Source organism: Rhipicephalus microplus, chromosome 2, assembly GCF_043290135.1.
Source record: "Rhipicephalus microplus isolate Deutch F79 chromosome 2, USDA_Rmic, whole genome shotgun sequence".
Taxonomy (NCBI): domain Eukaryota; kingdom Metazoa; phylum Arthropoda; class Arachnida; order Ixodida; family Ixodidae; genus Rhipicephalus; species Rhipicephalus microplus.
The window spans coordinates 198,245,610-198,269,423 of NC_134701.1; the positions used below are offsets into that span (position 1 = coordinate 198,245,610).

Sequence of the window (23,814 nt, forward strand, 5' to 3'; positions counted from 1 at the left end):
ATACCTAAGGGCTTGTTTTTCTGTATTTTGACACAATATTAATGAGATCTAACAGACAATAATACCAAGGAATGTATAGGGGAAGATGTTAAACCAATTGTAAACAATTGTAAACGTGAAGAAAGAGAAGTGGGTGAAAGGATAACTTGCCGTATGTATGTATATATATATATATATATATATATATAAAATAAGGGAAAGAAGTGTATACCTAAGGGCTCGTTTTTCCGTGTTTTTAACACAATAATAATGAGATATAACAGACAGTAATGCCAAGGAATGTACAGGGGAAGTTATTAACATTAATGGAATGTAAATAAGAAGAAAGAAAAGTGGATGAAAAAATTACCAACTGTAAGCAGGAATCGAACCTACGACCTTCGAATTACGCGTTCGATGCTCTGAGCATCACTGAGCATCGAACGCGTAATTCGAAGGTCGTAGGTTCGATTCCTGCTTACAGTTGGTAATTTTTTCATCCACTTTTCTTTCTTCTTATTTACATTCCATTAATGTTAATAACTTCCCCTGTACATTCCTTGGCATTACTGTCTGTTATATCTCATTATATATATATATATATATTTGGACATGCAAAGCATGCCAAGTTGTCCCTCCATGTTGGCAAGCACTTTTGAGAGCCCTGAATGCCTAACTGCAGCAATAAAACCTCAAGAAAAACTATATCCGGACACAAGACAACGCAGAGTGTCGTGTAATGCTTTTATTTTAAACTTCTTTTTTTTCTTCCAACATTTCTTTACAATACCAACAAGTACACAAGCAGTAGTTCCTAGGCCAAACCCTGACCCTAGCTCGCGCACCATTTAGTTGCCTTGAGGTCATCAGGAGCAGCAATGCAGGCTTTTAAACTTCACCGAAGGAAAGGAACTTCCGCTCATTCCGGAGTCAAGCCAACAAAAATAGATCCCCCATCACTGTGGCAGGGCACTTTTTCACCTGAAGACACTTTCCACCTCCGGCAGGGGCGCCAGTTCCTCCCCTCCCTCCAAGAGCGAGGGACCTCCGCGCGATTTTACAGTTCTATACACATAAAACGCAACGCAAGAACTCTGAAAAAGAAAAACCACAAACAAATACTGTACAGTATATACAAACAAACCTAAATGTGCGTGCAATTCCACAGTGTTGTTCTCTAAGTGTCATGTACACACGAGCTACCGCTCCGAACCGCTTGCGATGGTGCACAGGGCAGGCAGCCTTAAAAGGTGATCCAAAAAGCTGGGAAAAGCCAATGGCCACAAATACGTTGTGTGGGGGTGAGAAAAATTTCTTTTTGTTCAAAAGATGTTGGTCAAGCACGGCGCACCGCCATCAAGTGGTCCGAAGAACAATCCTACTCTCTAGAAACAGCCTTGTGTCAGTAACTAACAGCCTCTCAAGTGGCTCTAGACAAATAGCTTTATGTATACATTCACTTTGTAGTAGGATGTGTCACTTTTTTTGGCTGAGACAAGTTTTTGTGATAGCGCGTGCGTAGAGTGCACTGCCACATCGCGTCATTTCCTCCGAGTGGGGAAAAATGTGTTTACTTTGCGAGAGTTGTTCCACAGTACACCGGTTGTTGCTTAAAATATGTGGTTATAAGCACTTTTTTTTTTTTCTCTCCTACAAGGGCAGCATTCGGTGCCAGCTACAAAACACACACAAATACAGACACTTTCCCGCATCCCCATCGCTAAGAGGAATGGTAGATGTGGGAGCAACTAAGATGTGTTGCTCACGTCTACTGTTTACATGTCTTCGCAACTCTAAACAAGTTCGTTCACTTATCTCCCTGAAACCTTTAACCTACAACAGTGAGGCCGCTACCTCTGAACATTTTTGCTGACTCAGAATGATGAGTGGGCAGTAGCAGCGCCCCCTAGGATTAGAGTAGCTCTGCATCAAGCGTCAAGGCCATAAGAAATGAGCAGTATGCATTGTGAATGCAAGGAGTCAAGTGACAGGCCAATATTCTCCCACTAGAAGGCCCTAAGAAATAAATAATTTTGTTCCCACATATAAAAAAAAACTACAGCTTCCCGGGCCCCACTTGAACAGAATCTCATCAAATTAACTGCCCAAACTCTGCAAGGCCACCATGCGAAGAAAAATAAGCCTGGACAGCCAGGATATCTTGCTGAGCTATATTATACGTTAACATTGCAGGAAAACCCAACTGCGACAACAAACAAACAAAACCAGGGCACCAGTAACCATCCTTTACACTTAATTCCCGTGATTGTCCTCTTCATAACACTGTCCGGGAAAGTTTTTAAACGCAGTCGCCCTGGTCTTTTTGGTCTCACCAAGGGGATTGTCTCTACAAAGGTTGCACACTGATGTATGTGTGTCAGCATGTTTCATATCACAGAAAAAATAAACGGTTTTCCTGGCAACCACACCGGTGCTCCACTTTTTTTTATGTTGCCTTGAAAGCTTCTTGCATTTCAAAGGAACAGGAAAAAAAGAAATAATGTACAGGAATGTACCTTTTGAAAATGCTCCAACAACCAACTAAACAGGTGTTCAGACACTAGTTAAATGAAGGAAAGAGTTGTTCCCAAGCACAGACCTAAGCAACCTCTCTGCCAGCGAGTTGCCCCATACTTTTAGGTTCTGGTGGATTGCTTCTCTAGCAGATGAAACACCATGCGGCACACAGTGCGGTGTCTGAAATCGTTGCCAATCACTCTGCAAACGCCCATGCGGCTCCCCAACCACAAACCGAAATAAATAGGAGTCCACTTGTCACTGACCCTTAAGAGAATATAGAAGTGGCCGTGTTTTAAATTACAAAGTCAGGGTGTCACAAAATGAAAATAATGCGAAATGCCAGTCTCGCAAAAGAAAAAAGAGAGGAGAGGGGAGTGGGGAATGTGTAAGCAAGGCGGCGATGCTCAACCACAAAATAATAATAAGCGAACGTTGACAAATGGTGGCAGACAGTGCGCCGAGACAAGAGGGCACACTGCTCCTCTGACGCGTCGTGAACTTGGCGGTTTGGTCCGCACGGCCCAGAGAAAAGCCATCGTGTCAAAATGCCAGCCGCGCAGGGCAGAAGCTGAGAAGACGCCAAATGGAGGTGGAGGCCACTTGTTCTGCTGTTCTTGTCCAGTTCCTCTCAATGATGTCAAAAGAGAGGTGACAGCGTGCCATCCGCATGCTCCGGTGGCATGCACCTTGTTGCCGACCTGTGGTTCAGACAAAGCCCCAAGCCTCGATCGCTTTAACTACAAAGTCTTCCTTTGTAGAGAGCACGTCATTCTCGTAAGTCTTGCACCGACGACTGCGCCCGTGGAACAGGTCGCCGTCCAGCCACAGCCCAAACTGGCCACTGCAATTTCACACAATCGCAAATGTCAATACCAATAGAGGTTCACATCCTTAACAGTGCTGGAACTGTCATACTCTGCACAGGAGGGCTGTGGATTAATTTTGGCTAAACATGCCAACTTGCCAGTTGTGGGAGTTGCATAGCACGCTCTCTCTCTCTGGATATTCATGAGACAAGTCAGGTTACTTTACTCGTGCCAATAAACATTCAGCATGTGCACGAATAGTGCTTATATTCATGCGATTCAGGATATATTCATGCGATTCAGGTAAGCTACAACAACCAAAAGGAGAGCTATGCACTACATTTTCACAAGGTCTAAATTCTTTTAATTACAGCCCTCCATGTCAAAACCTGCTAAAGTAGAAACTGAGCATGTTGGTATAGCACACTTGAAGTTGGATAATGCAACAATGCAATAGGACACAATGAGACACCGTAAAACCTGGAGTATAGGTCAGACCAAAATATAGGTCAACCCCCTGAACTTTGAATTTCCTAAAAAGAAATGTTTAAAAATCGCAAAGTATCGCGACGCACCCTTACCTAGGTGAATACACGACACAACCAGCTGCACTGTGGTGGCATTTCTTTTTATATGGACACTAATTCTATGTAGTTAAATGCCAGAAGGCCACCAAGTGCTGTCACTCAGACTCATCCGAACTCAAGGCCGATGACGTCCGTTTTTCACTAGTAACATCCCAGAGTGCATCGTCTTCCATTCCATCCAATGCGTTAGTGATGTAGCATTTGCGGAAAGACAAGTACGCTGCCTCAGTGCAAACCCGTTCCACTTCATAAATGGGCGCACCCACGATGGCAATCCCTTGAATTGCGCCCTCATGAGCCTAGAGGCACACGCTATCTCGAGAGCTTTCATGCGGATGCACTGCACTGTTATGGCTAGCGACCTTGCACGCAGCTCCCAGACGAATTCGACGAGTAGCGTTTCCAGTACGGGGTACACTTCGGTCTGTCCACAAGATGATGTTTTTTTTTCTTCTGCAGGATGTGGTGAGCTGCTTTTGGCTCCTCTGGTATCGGATGCCTTTCTCCGAAGCACCGAATTCCCATTGTGGTGCCAGGTTGCCGTGCGCTTTGACATACTCGGTGACTTTTTTCTTAAAGCCTATCGTAAACTGGCGTCGACTACCACTAATTTCTGAAGGAAATAGAAGAAACAGCAGACTTGTAGCAGATAACCGAGACAAAATGGCATTGTTAGAACACTGTGGGCCTTGCCTAGCCTTGCCAAAAGGCACCGCTGATGCTCAGGATGGCAATGAAGGCTTTTGACTTCAGGCACCCCTGTTGCGAGACTTTTAATTTTTTTTTTTTTTCTGCCAATGACCGGTATATGAGACGAGGGTTGACTTTTCATTGCATGTTTTCGAAAAAAAAAGAAATTGACCTATATTCTAATTGTTGGGCTATCCCCGTTTAAAAACTTCCACATTGGCCTTACGTTTTGTCCCAGAGAGTGTTCTCATTCAACCACTACGAAATTCCATAAAGCCTTCAAAGAAGGCGCCCCCTTTTTACAATTGTTCTGCACCGCAAGTGAAATATGTTTCCATGGTTCAGATACGTTGGCATTCTGCAAGCGTGGATCTTTAGCCCAGCGATTTTAAGACACTCGTCGTTAGAGGGTCACCTGGTTTTGCAGCCCAAAAAAGCCAAGAGAAATCATTTTATTTTATAAATTTATATTTTTATAGAATTTTGTCTTACATAACAGAGGGATGACGAATGAACAGTCCTTCAGTTGATTTGGCATAGAAATGCTCACATATTTAAAATATAATAATATCACATGTCAGCCTTGCAAACAACAATACAGTGGATTCCCATTAAACGAAACTCGCTTAAATGGAAAAGCTCCATTAACGAAACTGTCAGGGCATATCTGGTTGGTCTCCTATATATTTAATGATTAAAAGTTTCGGGTAATCGGAACATTTTTTTTCGCTTACATCGGTTAAATAAAACTGAAACAGGCAAAATCTATGAATGGCGGAAGTGGCCACGGCAGTCTAGCAACCATGAAACAAATGCCGAAGCTAGCCTAGCTAAGCCAATCCAGCGATTGCACATGTCCGCGCACACCGAGTAGCAAACAATCCATCTTGTTTCTATTTTTTCTTGTGTCCATCTCGTCGTGAACTTTAAATGGAAACAAAAAACAGCAGCCAAAATGCCCTTTTGCTTGCAACAAAAGTAAAAATCATTCAAGAACTTGACGGCAACGACCTATCAAAGACAGAAACGGTGAAGAAGTTCGATATTCTTAAGTCCACACTGTTGATGATACTCAAGAACAAAGGGAAGATTGAAGAAGCTGCAAAGATTGGGAACTTCGCCACAGACAGAATGCGGATGAGAATGGCAGCGTGCAAAGAAATTGAAGATACTCTTTTTCTGTGATTCAAGTATGTGCGCAGTGCGAACTTCCTGATCAGCAGGCCCATTTTCTAAGAGAAAGCCAAAGAGATTGCTACTCGCATGGGGATCGAGCACTTGCGGGTGAGCGATGGGTGTCTGAGCCATTTTAAAAAGCGGCATGGTGTTGTCTTCAGGATAGTTTCTGGAGAAAGTGCGGCTGTAAACATAGATATTTGTAAGCAATATTACCAACATTTTTCATTCTAATCGACTATAGTAGTATTGTATACTTCAAAATGTTTATGTTCTGTCAGCTACAGTTGGTGCTTTTGAAATAAAGTCCTATTTCATTCATTTTATGGGCTTTTCTTAAACGAAACTTCTCATAAATGGAACAAATTTTCTTGCCCCTTCAAGTTCCGTTTAAGAGGAGTCCACTGTAGCTAAATTGGGGCTGATGCTGGTGCGGTAGCAGGTACCTTAAACACCAACCCCTTTATACAACAGTTTTTATGTTATTTACTGAACAAGCTTTCCTGGCCAACAACCGCTGATGCATTGAGTGAAGCCATTAGTGATAAGCTGTAGGTTGTGGATTTGCCATGACAGACTACACTATGCACAGTTTCAAAAATGTGGACCTCTTGTCATGCTTAGGCTTACATTTTGAGCTTGAACATCAAGAGATGCTTCTCTGCAATACCTTTAGCCATGCAATGTTCTTTATTATGAAATGAAATATGAATGCAGGTGTGCCTTCACATACACTACTCGCAATGAAATGTAACTTTCAATCAAGCGGTCAACAGCTGAACACACTGTTGAAAAGGGCCCTGCAACACTTTTGAAACTGCCTTATTTAGCCCCGGAACGTATGTAGTAATGATCACTGAGATGAATGCAACAAAAATGATGAAAATTGGTGCACGAAAAGTGGATTTACGAGTCTTCTAAGTTCAAAACTTGTGCAGATGACGAGGAATGTTTCTTTTTGCATTTCACTCACCTGCAGACATCAAAGACCGCTTCCAATCACACCACGCGTCTCATAAGAACATACCGAAAATGCCACCTCATGGTGGCCTTCACAGAGTACCTCGCTACCGCTCTTTGTGACAATGTCGTTAGCATGGTTACGACGAACCACGTGCATTGGGTAGCAGAAGCTTCCACCGTCACACTGTGTAAGATGCATACTCTTTAGACAAAGACAGTTCCTGGCTTGCATGCTTTCTACGGCAACGGCAGCGTCCGCCTCACTTAGCATTTCTGGCTCGCTAAAAACCTGGCATGACATAGGTGGCATATACCATAGCCGCGTTCCCAGACTAAGTGTCGTGTTCGTTGTTTCGAAAATACATCATATAGAAGCAGAAATTATTTCTTTCCAAGAAAGAATAAAAAGGGTTCCTACTGTTTTTAGCATCCACCTGTATGGCTTAGCTACTCCAATATAAATATTGCACACTACTTGTCAAGCCAATCAAAAACGACCAGCCTTTGTTGTCACTGTCACATGAAGTGACCCTATAACAAAAATAGCTGATAGGGTGTCGCCTTAGTCTGAAATCAAAGTAGTTTATCTCTTAAGTTAAAATTTAGCAGCTTGAATTTCGGCATTGCCACTTGTACATTGATATCGGCGCTTTCCACAGTACCAGAAGAATCGATGAAGAAGACATGATCAAATTGTGTCGCAAGGACCCTTTAAGAACGTAGCCAAGTCGGAAAACAGAGTACATATAATACTCACTCTCCAGCACCGAAAGCCAGGGAATCAGCATTGCCCTTGATGAAGTAGCCATTTTCACCAGTCCATTTGTACAACTGCACAAATCACACAGCAAGACAAGTCAATGCACGAAATATTTGAGAATAACAGAACAACTTCATGAAACCTGGGTAATTCTCATTGGAAATGCAACAAGGCCGGTACATAAACACCAACCAATGCCATGTAGATGAACTTAAAGATGACACAGAACATTCAGTTGTATTAGAGTCTTTGATTTGATTGAGGCTTGCCCATCGCCACTGCGGATTTTTCACCTAATTCTGTTGTCCACATGTGCGATCATGACTCTACCTTTTTTGAGGTCCTACGGTGCTGGGCGAGCAGCGGTGACGTTAGTATCTCTCACCTTGAGTCGGATCTTCTCAGTGGTGCCACGTGCGCAAATATTGCGAGACTTTTTGTGCACGACGGGAAGAGACTCTTTCTCTAGACAGTGTTGAGTAAGCACTGTTTTCTTTCCAATTCGTCCGCTTTTTTTTCTTAGAATTTGCTCAGGCGGAGTTCGCTAACCGTGCTGCCCAGCGGTGAGCGCTTACTGTAAATAGCCGCGTATAATTTGAGTTTTTTTTTTCTAATATTAGTGTTCCAAATTTCCACTTCGTACTATGTGCGGATCTGAACGAAAACTTGCTCAAAAACGAAGTTGTGCTTGAAGTTTTCGTTTCGTAACTGCCGCTTGGCTACGGCTTAGCTTTGTTATCTTCGCGCCCTCGCGTGGCAAAACTGAGCGCTAGCACCATTTCTTTCTTTGTTGTCGAGTTTGAGTGTTGTTACAAAGGCAAGAAAGATAACTGGAAACTGCACACTCATTGGAGAGACTTACCTTGAACTCTGGGTGGAAGGTAAACAGAAATGATTCTCCAGTGCCATAGAAGTAGTCGCTCATCCTCAGAGAACACGATGTCAGAACACCGAAAACCTGTGCAACAGAGCAAGATGAAGTACATTTTAGTAGCTTGTCAATACATCAGAGAACACGCTTGTCTTTGCTCACAAGAGTGGGGGGGTGGGAGCAGGTCAACTTACAGCGCCTTCAGTGTCCAACACCGCAAGCAGGATCGGCGATTCAATCTTGAGCATCTCACGGTAAAGAGTCTTGAGGCTGAAGCCATGTTTCAGCGTACTGTACACGAGTGCCCAGGAGTAACTCTCCGCACGTGCTGGAAGATGCTTGCACAGCTGTAGAAGGGAAAAAACATGCACCAACGTAAACTTACAATTGTACACAAGAAAAGTAGTAGCACTTGCGGATGAACGCATCTGAGAGCAAAGTACGGAACACTACACTTCTTACAGAACTTGTACAATGCAACTCAAACTATTTATCCACGTGTTGTGTTGTCTTTGTTGTATTTATCCACAGTAGTCAATGCAACTTTATCCTTGTGGTTGCAATCTCAACCACACATCAGAAATTGCACCTCACGCCTTGGTTTCCTAAAGTAGTGTCATTATAGCCACATATTAGCAGTCATGGGCACGTTACCAATAAAAAAGTATTTCTGTTACAGTTGCAGAGTTTCCAAAACCAACCTATTACAGTTTATGTGGATTTGAGGGGTGTCCGAAGCCACTGCACATGCATTTCACCATTCTGCCAGTCCCTTCCCTCTTCAATGCTCCCGCGACGACAAGTGGTGATAGATGGCACCAAGCAGCGGTTCTCGTGGGGGCACAGCGCGTTGTCGGTACGCAAGATTTAGCGAGACAGTCACGTGTGCGCCAGGACTCTCTCTTTCTCTCTCCTCAAGCAGCACATGGCAAGCACGTGTTCTTCTCCCCGTCTGACGCACCCTTTGGAAATCGCCAAATTATAGCCTGCCAGGGTGCCTTAACATCCACGGCGGGCATGTTTACCTATGTGTCAGCTCTGGTTCCATACGATAAGCCCAAGAGCTGTGCTGCGCGCCGGGACTCTCTTTCTCTCTCCTCAAGCAGCATATGGCAAGCACGTGTTTTTCTCCCTGTCTGACGCACCCTTTGGAAATCGGCGGATTGTAGTCTGCCAGGGTGCCTCGGCATCCACGGCGGGCATGTTTACCTATGTGTCAGCTGTGGTTTCATACGACAAGCCCAAGAGCTGTGCCTAGTTTTCATGCATGGCCATTCTACACTTATTCACACTGGCCGGAGGCCCTCGTGTATGACGATTTGCCCTAGCTCTCGCGACCAGGCGCAGTGGTCATCACAAGAGCACACAGGATAGCTGCGCAGAGCCTTTTCCCAAGTGGTGTGTCAAAGCTTGCCACTGCTTCCAGCGATGTACGCATGATTTTTCCCTCTTTGTGTACCGTGCATATGTGGTAGCCCTTTGCTCCCCACGTCACAGGAGTGGATGTAGTGCTTTGTTTGGGGTGCGGCCAAAGGCAATAAAGTATTTGTTGTGTTTGTTAGATCAAATGCCGTCTTTTTTGTTGCACCACACTAATCACTGCTAATTGAGCGCGTGCGAAGTGGTGGAGTATACCTGAGCAGGGAACAGTATATGTGGCTCTGTGGCTCGCTAAGCTTAGACCTGCAGTGGTCTAGACCACAAAGTTACAGTTACTGTGAAAAAGTAATGTTGTTACTTTGCCATTACCGCATAAAACAAATAATGAATTACATACCAAATGATAGAATTAATTTATAAAAATATATAACAAGGCACGGGAAGTGCGTAACTAGTGAAACCGATTTCATTCATCATCGACGTCCATCCCCTATGTTTTCAAGGTTACCAGACCCTGTATGGAGAGTTTTGCATCCGCTGAGTGTACAAACTGATTGAAATATGTGTTTGCGTAACCGAAAAACCACACACTTGCAAATGATCAGTGCAGAATCATTCACAAGTACGATGCGGGGATGGCGAAGCAACATAACACGTTGGTGAAACGGGCAAAAAAGTATCAAGAAATGACCAGGAAAAAAAATGTTGCTAAAGTCAACTATGCAGCACTTTCTTAGATGGAGGTTGTTGAACACTGTTCGGGGCGTAGCGTTCACCTAAACAATGCGATGACACTGCCTTGTGAACAGAAGCAAAAGGGGGGGAGGGAGGGTCCGGAAATGCTTACATGGACATGTGTGACTAATGGTCTGATCGACATGCACTTTTTTTTCTTTTTCTTTTTGCCTATGTATACCGAGCATGCCACCTGCATAGGAGGTGCAACGTTTTTCATTTTGTTAATAATTGTTGTGTTTAGTTAAAGTGGACCTATGAAAATCAGTTACAAAGAAGTTTTCAAAAATTGCTTCACTAGTGCAAAGCCTTCTGACTTTGAGCCATTTTTTGCTGCTTTTTCTAGCCACATGTTAAACACGATGAGCTCGGAGCCTCGGGCAAAAAAATGCTTTAAAGGCACACTAAAAATAGAGCTATAAGCTCAAGTCACAAAAAGGATATAGGTGCCCCCCTTCCCCCTTCACTTGCCAAAAAAAGGCTCAAGAATTTAGGAAGCTCTTCAGTTGCAGCCTGATTGATTTACGACATGCAGTTTACAAGTGAACCCCGAATACAGTCTTCTGCATGGAAGATATCCCTCTTAGCAACATCTTTCCCTAAAGTGCGAGGGGAGCCCTACTGTGGAAAGTTCAAAGGTGGAGAGGTTATAATAAAGAAGAAAGAATACGCGAAAACTATTTAATATTGGCTTTTAACTAATATTGATGTTGGATAACTTTTAAAAACAAAAGTAAAACTAATGGTACAGTTACAAGTTCCTTTAACTCAAAAGGAACTACTAGTTACAGTTACTGAAAAAAGTAACTAGTCACCAATAACACATTACTAGTAACTAGTTACTACCCAAGATTGCATAAGAGATATTGCAATTACCTAAATTAATAATAATGAAGATGGAAATAATAAAAGGTTGTAGGTGACGAGTTCTCACTACTTATTCCACAGAAATGACTGCCCCAAAAAACACCCATAAACTAGTATTAGACAGAACCAAATGAATTGAACAGACCGTTAGGCAAGAAAAAGCACAGATCGTCTTTAACTGTAATGCACTAATTGTAATGTAAATTGAAATGAATTGGAATTCTTTTCCATTGGTGAGCATATGAGTGTTCGTATGTCGACAAAAAAAAAAACAATAAACGTGACTGTACAACTCCAGTCTCCCCTTCATGCCACCTTCAGCTGCTTTGAGATGAAGTTATGGCATAGCAGATTCTAAAAAAGATTACTGCTAGAAACCACGATTTGTAGTGCAAACATCACAGCGGAGCTGTGTTCTGCAAGTGCTTTGATAACGTGAGTGCAGCTATTGCATGAATAACTTTTCTCCAAATCATTCCGGTCGAAAAAGAGGGTGTGCAGCCCATACTCAGGTGAATCTGTTACCGTATTTACTCGATTCTACCGCGCCCTCGATTGCAACGCGCACCCGATTTCCACCGCGAAAAAAAAAAAAAAAATGTAAGACATCGATTGCAACGCGCACCCATTTTTCTCGCTGGCCCGCATGATCACACCACTCGAAAAAACGACTCCTTTCGGGAGCGTCTTCCATATAAATATGAGGTACGGGCGAAGCTTGTGCCCATCTGACGTGTAACAGAGCATTGCCGTCACTGTAGTTTTACCGTGGACCGATGTCAGCACTCGAACTTGCTTCACCCCCTTCTTCTCGACAGTTGTGGTGCCAGGCATGTTGAAATAAAGAGGCGTCTGATCGGCATTCCCGATTTGCCCAAGCAGGTAGCCGTTGTTGCGCCGCAAGTTTAGGACGAACCTCTGAAAACTGTGAAGCTTTTCATCGTACTCCTCCGCAAAACTTTTCGCATATGCATGTTGCCCTTCGGAGGGAAAAGCCTTTCCTCTTCATAAAGTTAGTTAGCCAGCACCTGCTCGCTTAAAACTGGCTCCGCATTAGACCTTTTTCTAAGACTAATTGCATAGCCTGCACTTGGAGCAGTTCTGTCGTCACGGGCCGCTGTGCCGCTCGCTGCTCAAGCACATACTCGCCGAGCAGCTCTTTAATTTGCGGAAACCGACCCTGTTGTGGTCCACTGAAGCCTTTGCGAGAAGCTTTGCTGTCGACAATCTTCTGCTTTTGTTTCCGCCGGTCCCGCACGCACGTTTCGGGAACTCCGAACGACCGCGATGCGGCCCGATTTCCGTCCGTTTCTGCACACGCGATGACTTTTCTTTTAAAAGCGGCATCGTGGAGCACTCGAGTTTTTGGAGTCTGCCCTTCCACGCCGTCGATGCTAATGCACTACTAGATGACGAACTCCTCAGCACACGTACGAAGTGCCGTACATGGGAAACACATAGGCAGAAATAGCAGACGCGCCATGCCGACGCACGTAGGGGGCGGCCATTTTGGATTTGCCGATGGCAATAGATTGACCAAAATTTTTTTGTTCGTGCTCGATTCTAACGCGCATGCGATTTATGAACTCGCTATACCAGAAAAAAGGTGCGCGTTAGATCCGAGTAATTACGGTACTTGGAGATTATAGGTTATTGATTTTTTTTAAGCATCAAGTGTGCTGTGCATAGCAATGCGTGAGCGACTCTCGGTTAGCTTAAGCAAGATTTTGTACACACCTCCCGACGGTGCTCCTCGGTAAATATTTCCGTGGAATCGAGCAACTCGGGCAAAGGAAGGTCAGTCAGGTCTATTGAAGACTGCCGGCGTGCTTCTGTTTCACTCATCGACACCACCTGCAGACAACAATGCAAAGAAATATAATAAATGACAGATAAAGATAAAGAGATGGTTCCTAAAACTCTTAAAGAGACCCTAAAATAATTCTAGGACTCTTTAGAGGAAAATTATTGCTTATTACACTCAAACTTTGTTTTAATCTAACGTTTGAGTGTAGTAAATGACAATTTCACTATATCGAAAGCACCACTCTTATCTCAAGAAGACGCTTGGTAAATGAGAAAGCATGCAAAAAGAAAATGTGGGTGAAAAAGTAACTGAAATTCCTGCACCAAAGCGAGCGCACCAAAAAGTAATTGAAATTTCCTCGCCAAACGCCACGACGTTCCAGATTTTGATGACATCTACTAGGTTGTAATAATTCCTTATTGTGAAAATGACGTACATCATCCTCTGAGGGGCCACATACATAACATACCAAATTTCAGGAAATTTATTTATTATTTATTTATTTATTTATAAATACTGCCAATCCCAAAGGGATCATAGCAGGAGGGCATATACAGTAGTTGAATACAACATAACACAAATTGTGATACAATGGAAACACCAACTAATTATAAAAAAAAAGTGCAACACAAGAGCGATTAGTGGTACAATAATATAAAGAAAACAAGCTCGCATAATAAAACCGTAGGCAAGGGAAGAAAAAAAAAGGAGAAAAAGAGAAAAAGAAAAAGCATTGTGAGACTATGGTGTAAGCATTTTTATACAGTGGTGCTTTAGAGCGAGGCGACAAATGCATACTGTGGGGTTTCTGGTATTTGAAAAGAAAAAAGTAAGAGAGACAATGCATGAAGAACTGTGACAGGTGTAGTTTCATACATCAATAGGAGGGGGAAAACGACAACAACAAAAAAAAAGCATTTTCATTGAAATTTCATTGAGCCGATATCGCCCCGATAGGAAAAATAGAATTTGAAATCTAAGACGTAACGTCTGAAGATTTCAGGGTGAGATTTATAAATTGCACCGATTTTGATTTTCTTACCTATTAATAAATATACGACTGTGAAATAAATGAGATTAAAGTTCTCAGAGAACAATGTCCCAACTACAGTATAATCTCATTATAAGAGATCTGCTTAAACAGGCATTCAAATATTACTGCTCACTTACACCTGACCTCTCCACTGCTACTTCACATTCGAATAACATACCAAATGACCAGCTTCAACCGACTTCAATATTGCCACTTCAAGCATGTAGAATAACACTTACCTCCCAGTCGCCGGGGGAGACTGCAGCAGCTTCGAGCTGTGTCGTGCCACTGTCAAAAAGCTTGAAGAAGCGCAGAGCGCCACCGTGGCCCTTTTTGGAGCCATGGTGACCCTTATTGCTGCCGCTCATGTCAGGAGTGTCGCGTCCTTCTTCACCGCTGCTGGTCGTCCCCGCAATAAGGCCGAGGGCAGTGAGCATCTCGAGCTCCTCGTCCTCCGAAGGCTCGGGCAACAGCTCGAATCCACGACTGGCCATGTCGACCCGATGCACGTCACCGTACACCGAAGGCGCCCACTTTTCAAGGAAGTGGTACAGCTCGTCCGCTCTGTAAGAGATCACACAGCACAGCAAAGAACCACATGAGAAAGATGCAGCTCCTCTGTTAGTCAGCTTGTTTCCTCTCTACAACAGGAAGTGAAGGTAGCACAGTCCCGATGCAGTAAAGGCACTTTAAGAACTGTTGCGGTTTAGCGTCCCAAAACCACCACATGATTATAATGGAGGGCTCCCGAAATTTCGACCACCTAGAGTTCTGTAACTTGCACCTAAATCTAAGAACATGGGCTTCAAGCATTTTCGCCTCCATTGAAAATGTGGCCGCGGTGACTGGGATTCGATCCCACAACCTGGTGGTCAGCAGCCGAGTGCCTTAGCCACTAGACCACCGTGGCAGGTTGTAAAAGCACTTTATCATGACGCATTCTACAATATGTTAATTAGATTTTTAAAAGCAGTTCTACGGTCAGCATAAATGAAAACAATTTTTCAAGTCAAAGTACATAAATCATGTATAGTATAAATCATATAAAGCTATAATCCAAGTGTAGCATACACTAAACATTAATAAGATTTTAAAAATTGAAGTGTATTTTAAAATTGTACATTCAGGGTGTTGAATTCAGTACTCAGAATGTATTCAGATAATTCAATTGATCAATTTCTGAAATATTGAGATCAATACCTTGCATGCAGCATTCCAAAATACCAGCATTCTCTGATGTTTGATGAATGTATAACATCGACAATCAGCTCTAATGACACTGTACTAAAGTAATGTATGTGTTCTACTAGTCGTACGCTCATGACTTTTGAATGCTTACTCGTATACTGCAACAGCTCTCGTCGGCAAAGTGTGCCACAAATGCTTGTAACCACAGGAGACAACAATGCAAAAGAGTGCATGAGATAGAAAGTTGGTGGACCCTTAAAGCTTCCCTATTAAGAGTAGAACGTTAGTGTTATTAGGCCCCATTTTCATAGCCTTCTTTATTTACCAAGCTTCACACAACAACTCAGCCATGCCACGAAGGAAGGAACGCCTGCGTGCGTTACATTGGTCGTCTTAAGCTCTTAGGTTGCTTAATAATAAAAATAAGTGTCGGGGATTTAGTGTCCCAAAACCACGATATGATTAAGAGATGCCATAGTGGTGGGTTCCAGAATTTTAACCACCAGGCATTCTTTGACATGCACCTAAAAATAAATACACAAGCCCGAGCATTTTCACTTCCATCGAAAAAGCAGCCACTGCAGCTGGGATTCGAAACCGCAAACTTCGGGTCAGCAGTCAAGCATAATAACCAAGTACTAGACCACTTTGGTTTGTGCCTACTACAAAAGCAGTTGCGAAGTACACTCAACCTAATTATAACGAAAGTGCATCTTACTAGAAAATAAGTTTGTTATATCAAAAAAATTTGTTATAAAGGTTATTCCTAACACTATTTCAAGACAATCTTTCAGTTCCTTGGTTGTAACTGATATTTCATTATATCTGTGTTCGTTATGATGAGGTTTGAGTGTAACCACTACACACCTGTAAGACAATACACTGTCACACCATTCTAGCCACACACTTCATTGATGCTATGGCTGATTATAAGTATGAATTAAAGCTGAGCCTTGTGCAATGGGCTGGCAGCTTTAAACCACTCACTTATTATATGGTGAGACAACTGTTGGGATTCTACACTTCTTCCCTCAGTATTACATCTGTGACTCTTCACCTGACATGACAGCCCCCATCACCATAAATGGCTGACACACACCCCCGCTTCATCATCAACCCAGTGCAAGTCAGATGATCACAAAACTACTCGTTTCTCTCAAGCAGCTAAAGACTGGAATAGCCTTTCCTATGACATTGCTGCCATCACTTGCCTGTCGTCACTTCAAGAATCAACAGATCACTTTAGATGTAGCTAATGGTGCATATAGAGATGATCAATCCACATAAAGTCTACGATTTAGGTAATGCCCCCTCGCAGGTTTACAAGGACAACAAACCAAACTGAATATTGCAACAAAGTATGCAAGGCATTACTCTGAATGGCACACTAAATCAGTCCCCAGCCATTCTCTGAAGGACAGTTCTATGTACAAAACGTTGGCTGAACCAGGGGGTGACACACCTTCATGCAACCTTCCTCGCCTACCGGAACTGCCGTCTTTGTACAACCTTTCTTGGGCACCTGGAACTGCACCAACACACTGGAAAACTAGCAAGATCATGGCATTGCTGAAACCAGGCAAGTCTCCCCATTATATGCTATTATACAGACCTATGGCGCTAGCAAGTTCTATAGGAAAACTCATAGAACAAATGGTTCTGATGCGCTTGGAATGGTTCTTACAGAGGCAAAGAGTATATCCGGACGCCATGACTGGCTTCCGGAATGAAAGGGCTTCCATTGACAGCGTGATTGATTTAGTTAACAACCGTTGAACATCAGAAATGGTGCCGCCTATTGACGGCCGCATGCATCAATGAATAGCCAGCTATCTTCAAGAACGAACTATATTCATGCCTACTGCTGACGGTGACACAAATAAGCATCCCGTCTATCATGGCCTGCCTCAAGGTGGAGTCCTGAGCCAAACATTATTTAATATCGTGCTTGTCGGCCTTGTTAAAAAGCTCGTCAAGCTAGGAGACAAAATCTCGGTGTCTGTGTATGCAGATGACATTTGCATTTAGACCACAAGTCTAACACGTTTGCAAGTACAAAAGAAACTACAACGTGTGGTATCGACAACATCTGCATACCTCAATGCCTGCGGACTGCAACTGTCACCAATTAAAAGAACAATGCTGCCATTCACGAGAAAGCCCATGGCTTGCTACCCCATAGTGATCGATGGGAACATAATACCTTTGGTAACTCATCACAAGTTTCTCAGAGTTATCATAGATCGTGATTTGTCTTGGTCGAAGCACATCTCATCGCTAACAAAAAAACTAGACAGCTTTGTCCAGGTCATTCGCCATATGTCTGGAAAATCATGGGGATCATCTACTGCAGCTATACCAGGCACTTTTTGTTGGATACCTTCGCTACAGTGCTCCTGTTCTCTCCTGTGCTTGTACATCGGCTGTACGTACATTCGAGAAAGCTCAGGCGTGTGCCCTAGGAATTTGCCTAGGAGTACCTCGATGTGCTTCTACAATGGGGCACTATCGCAGAAGCATGTGCTTGTCCAGCTCGTATTTATCTTTTCGTATTTATCTTCAACACGAACCACTACGAGTACATCTGAGGCTACAGACAAGGCATCGAGACCGTCCACTGGCAGACACTTTTAACACACGACCCAATGCTGCATACTCAAAAGCTGTTATGTGGCACAGAGGTCTGCTGCCTTCAAATTATGCACCACATGTGGTCTCCAACATACCATTCTGGATGATGCCTAAAATATTGTGCGACTTCTGATCCCAGGGATAACAAAGAAATAAAAGATACCAACTGCTGGTCTTAGGTATTTCGTTTTGTCATATATTGTCCATTATGTACTCATATAAAGTGCACATTTTTGCAGATAGATCTGTCACCCAGACCTCAACAGAAGCAGCTTTTACTGTGCCTCAAATGGGAATAACCCAACGCTTCAAAATAGCACACCGGACATCATCTACTGCCGCTGAGCTGACTGGCGCACGACAAGCTGCGTGCTACATTTTACAGCAGAGTCCAGCGAAATGGACATTATTTTGCGACTCCAACCCGGCTCTTCAGCTAATTAGAAACTACATGAAACAAGACACTGCATACAGTCCTCTGGTGTGTGACATAATGAATACGTTGAATGAGGCATTTCAATCCGAACATACCGTTGCGTTGCAATGGATTCCCAGTCATTGTGGCATAGCTGAGAATGAACAAGCTGATGCAGAAGTGAAAATCGCGCACACTAGCGGCGAAGCGATATCAATTCACTTTTCCCTTGCTGTCTAAAGATATGAAGGCATCTATGCGACAACTATCGAACGATCTGGATTATCGCCACAAGCAAAGTTGTAGGCTTGACTCTTGTCGTGCTTTTCCCCTTCTGTCAGACTAAGGAGAGACCAGGAAATGCTACTACATAAACTGCGGCTGGGTGTTGCATACGTGCGACGATACTTATGCAAGATTGGACAAAAGCAAAATCTTAACTGCAACTTGTGTAACACGCCAGAGACTATTAATCACATCCAGTGTGTGTACCCTTTATACGCAGTTGAAAGACAATCTCTTAAGCGCCTCACAGATGACCTAGACTGCCGAAATTTTTTGGAAGAGAAACTTCTCGAGTGCTTGGGAACGTGTTGATCACGCCCAACGCAGCTTAAGGGGCCTGCTCGCATTTCTAAGCAAGACAGGTTTAGATTCCCGTCTTTAGAGCATCTACTAATGTAGAGAGACTTTTGTGCGTGTCCTACACCAAATGAGACAATGTGTGCAATGACTCATTGTGCTATAACACAATCACCCCTCATCATACCCTCCTCTTTCTGTCCCTTACCCCGTGAGGAGCAGCAGGCTAGAAAACAGATTTCCAGGCCGCATTTTCTCCTTTTCATTAAACACCTTCTTCTTCTTCTCTTAACCTTCGACCACATCTGCCTGCCCAGTTTTACTTGAGATCAAAATGGTGCCCCCCCCCCCCTTCAAAAAATTTATGCATGTGCCCTTTGTTCAAAATACACACTGTAAACATCATATGGTGGTTTTGTGACGCCAGGCCTGCACGGAAGGCGCAGCACAGTCACAGCGAAAGCTAGAAGAGCGGCCTTTCAGGGCCTTTTCAAAACCCTCATTGGGTAACTACTGCAAGCACACTTGCTTGATACCCACTAGGGCATTAATAATAAACTCTTTGGTAGTAGGCCGGCATTCGCTATTCTATTTTCTGTCATTCTTCTGAGAAGCATGGTTTCCGCTAAACACTTGGAAGGAATTTTGTGCCAATTGTTCATGCAGTGGCTAATGACGATGAGGAATTATGGCTGAAGTGGGTATGCACCACAGTTAATAGGGGAACAAGAACAAGCTTTTGTAATGGGTTGCATCATTGGACGGCCCACTTGTTACGCTATTCGCATTGTGCGATAACTGGTTGTTCTTTCGCTGTTTTAAAGCACTTCATAAATCGTATTAACGTGATCGCTTTCCCGACATAAAGCCTGCCTAAGGCAAGTTTTCCAACAACTAAGAAAAAGGGAAGCGTCACCAACCTGTTTCGTGGGATGCCAAACCAGTACTGGGGGCGTATGCGCCGCTTGGAGGAGGCGGTGGCAGAGCACTGAACTTTCTTGTGCAAGGGCCTTCCCATCCGTAGGCACAAGTATAGCAGTGTGGCTTCTGATGACTGTGCTGGCCGAGGAACCAGCTCTACAATGGTCCGCAACACGAAGAGAAGATAGAAAGGAGCACTTGTCAACTTTTACCTCTTCATAAACAAAAAAAAGGGATGCATACCTCCTGTATGTAATAAAGCTACCTATTACAGTAGACTGTTAGTAAATGGAACCTGTAGGGACCAGGAAAATATGTTTCGTTTAACAGGAGTTCCGTTTACCAGTAGATAGATAAACGTAGGGGCAGAATATAATGCCGCAACCAAACGTAGCAAATGCAATCGTTCCATTTAAGCAGTAGTTCTGTTTAACAAATTTTTGTTTACTGAGAGTCACCTGTATTTTATTTTAAGCCATTAAACCAATATTGAAATACTATTGGATAGTTGGCACAGTTTGTTGTTTTGTTTTAGCACATACAAAAGTACACTTGCACTTAGTGTGAATGTATGTTATGTTACTATAGTCATGGCATATGCTGTGCTTATATTTTCTGTAAAATGTTTGTAGAGTCCCAAAGTAAAGCCCCACTTAGAGCCCACAATGAGTGCATTTTTATTTTACTACATTACAAACTTCACCAAAAAATTACCAAAATTTTTGACCGAGTTATGAACACTGTGGCAACCTACTAAAAAACTTGATTTCATCACAAGGATGGAGCAATGAATGCGACATTAAGAAGTTGTAAAGTTGTACAATGTAGGGCTGGCAGCTATCTCTTTTAGATACAGTCTTCCGTAACTCTACAAAGTGCTGGTGCAAGAGAATATGGCTACTCCAGGGAGAAATGCGGATTTAACATTCTCTTTACCTTGACCGCGCAGCGGGTGGAAGGGTACACGTGCCGTCCGCTAATTGCTGCGGAAATAGCACACAATATCGATTGTGCCCCGCCCATCAAAGCTCACAGTTGCTATATGAATGACTCTTCCCCCCCCCCCCCCCCGCATCCCCGCCACATCCTTTCATGCTCCTTTAAGGCGGGCGGGGAATTTCCTCTCTGCTTGAGCAGCATTCCAAGGGCAGGAATCATACACGGGGTGCTGTCATGGCATATGCCCTCCGAGCGACGGAGAAGGGCCGACTCGTTTGATCTCTGCTTTGGCCACGTTCATCGCCCAAGCTTATGTGCCTTCGCTCGCGGGCTCAACATATGATGCACACGGGGATGTTAACGCGGACTTACAGAATGTGACGGCAATGGCAAAAACCGACTTAGAGTGTCCATATGATTGTTATTGCAATGCAACAGGCCTGCTACCATGAAAGAAAGTATTTCAAAAGTGAGAATTCTTTCCACCTAAACAATGTTGAGCATATAAAAAGAAAGCTAAAAATACGAGAAAGTTGCTAAGGCACATTAGCAACAGTATGTATGAATGGCGAATTTATATTCAAGGACATGTGCCTTCCATGGGTATGACATGTTTTACCCTTCCCTGAATAATAATTCTTAATGAAAGAACCCCCGTTTCACCAGTGAGAAAAGTGCTAACTCGCTCCTGAAAAAAACCATTCAGAAGATTTCAGCTTCGGTTAAATAGAAGACAGCTTTCTGATAGCAAATGTAACGAGTTAGTACAATGGGCACGAAAGTAAAGGAAGCCAATTATACATGTACATCATACGCGTACAAGTACATCTTGTTTGCTAGAGATTTAAGACAATGAATATCACAGCATGCTTTCTTCAAGCATGACAGCCAACACAGAAACCATGCATAACATAAAAAATCAAAGCCTACTGGTAGCACATGAGCATTGTAACATTGCAAAAAAAGTATGGAAAAAGAAGCTCGCATTTCTAAAAAAAAGAAAAGAAAACTGAAACAGAACACCAAAGCAAAGCATAAACTGTTGCATAAAAGGCTGCAGCAGGGGTACAGAAACTAAGCTGTTGCATCCCACAACCAATGCATCCAGAACCTCATGGCAAAGCCATCAACCAGCAACTTGGATTTAATGAAAAATACGTTGCAAAATAAAGATACCCAACACCAAAAGCAATATCCAAGCAAGGTACTTCCAAGGGAAATGCATAATATGGTGTAGGGTTTTCAGGGACAAGCCTCGCTGAAGCTCAGTTTCAGTACTAACCGTTGTCGTCAAAAAAGAATCCCAGTTCTGTGCAGTCCGGGGTAGAGAGCAAAAACAAGTAAAGTGTTGTTAAGTGTGAAACATGTGTTGTGAACACTTTGCGCACAGCACTTCTCAAAATGCTTTCCCAGTGACAATACAGTCCGACACAGCTGCAGTAGCATGTAGAATTGAAATTACAAAGTGTGTGTGATTAAACTAGGCATAACTTAGAAGTTAATCATTAGGTTGTGCTGTCACAGTGTTGATAAGCTGATTACTTGTTCAGGGTTACACACAAGAAATATGCTGCATGGGCATAGCTTTTAAATTAGTTCTGCTTGCCATAACACAATCTGTACACAACAGTAACACAAATGCAAACTAAAGTCATACTGGCATTTTTACCATGTTCAGTGTGTGAACATAGTAAAAAAGGACAGAGCAGACAAAAAGAGTGCTGCCTTCCAATTAACTTTACTATGACTGACTTCCACTAACTAGCATGACTACACACCAACTACCCAAGCTTCCACTCTTGTAATTTAAAGGATATCCTGACATCTTAGTTTAAAAGTGTCAGAAAGAAAATAGGGGCACAAAGAACCTAATAACAGCCATATCTGAGAGAATGATATGCATATTCACAGCTCATTCATGGTTTCAACCTGGACTATCTGTAGACTACCCTCAAACATTTCAATGCTACTACACACGTACAACTTTTTTTTGTTTTCTTTGAACGGTTCCTTCAGTGAGCTGCAGCAGTCTTTTTGGCCTGCAATGCTGACAGCTGATCTTTCACAGGGTGTCTCCTCATAGTCCTCGCTTTTAGATAAGTGGCAAAACACACAAAGGGTGGTTTGTAACTTCAGCAGTGATTTGCATCCTTCAATATTTAGGGTGAAGCCATTTCAATAGGTTCCTCCAAGTCTCAAGGACAATGAAAGTGGTTCTCATGTAGCCTTTATGATCAGTGCTACCTAGATTCATGCCATATTAAAGCCACTGCTCATAAACTACAGCTACAATTTCCTGAAGCCAGTCCTTTTGAAGTTAGAATAACAATAAAATAGTGAGCTACTGATTGTAAAACATTTGGCTGGTGACTATTAACAATGAAATAGTGAGCTACTGATTGTAAAACATTTGGCTGGTGACTATGGGTGACTAGCCTAACCTGAAGCACCATACAACCAGAACAGTTCCAATCAAATAATACCCTTCAAGCATCATGAACATATCTGTACCACTTCATATTATAAAGATTGTGCATGTATTGTGACAATTCTGCATGAAAGGCTTTTTGCAAAACAAGGAAGGTAAGGATAATGCGATAGGGCATTATAAACTTGACTTCTACTTGGAAGCTATCACAAGAAAGTCTCTTGAGGGAATGGTACACCCAGAGAGGTTTTGAAATGGCGATTTTGACAATGTTTCATTTCTTTCATTATTGAAAACTAATAACAATGTCTGATTTTTGACCTCATTTTTTGCCATATTAATAGAAAATTATGTCACCTCTCATCATTGGCGATATTGGTAATCTGAGGGTAGAAAAATAGTCAGTCTAAAAATGACTATGTTAAAACCTTCAAGCAACCAAATTTCACGCCTTCTGAAAGAGGGAAGAAAATTTACAGTATTATTGGATTCTAATAAAGACAAGCTCAGACATTATGAAGGTTACTTTTAAGGGC

General features: G+C 42.9%; 1 protein-coding gene across 5 annotated transcripts in view; it reads right to left on the reverse strand.

Moving 5' to 3' along the window:
- Positions 1-709: 709 nt before the first annotated feature.
- The window catches only part of LOC119170503 (nuclear receptor coactivator 7-like), a 178,464-nt gene continuing 155,359 nt past the window's right edge, over positions 710-23,814 (reverse strand). For 4 of the 5 annotated variants that reach the window (XM_037421692.2, XM_075887224.1, XM_075887225.1 and 1 more), the window contains exons 8-15: positions 22,133-22,159; positions 19,911-20,067; positions 14,414-14,738; positions 13,072-13,188; positions 8,547-8,699; positions 8,344-8,439; positions 7,479-7,552; positions 710-3,340 (exon numbers count right to left, since the gene is read on the reverse strand). In XM_037421692.2, coding sequence (XP_037277589.2) covers positions 3,205-3,340; positions 7,479-7,552; positions 8,344-8,439; positions 8,547-8,699; positions 13,072-13,188; positions 14,414-14,738; positions 19,911-20,067; positions 22,133-22,159 — 1,085 coding nt within the window. In that variant the 3' untranslated portion in view covers positions 710-3,204. The remainder of the gene's footprint in view (positions 3,341-7,478; positions 7,553-8,343; positions 8,440-8,546; positions 8,700-13,071; positions 13,189-14,413; positions 14,739-19,910; positions 20,068-22,132; positions 22,160-23,814) is intronic. The other variant, XM_075887223.1, reaches the window with a different exon arrangement.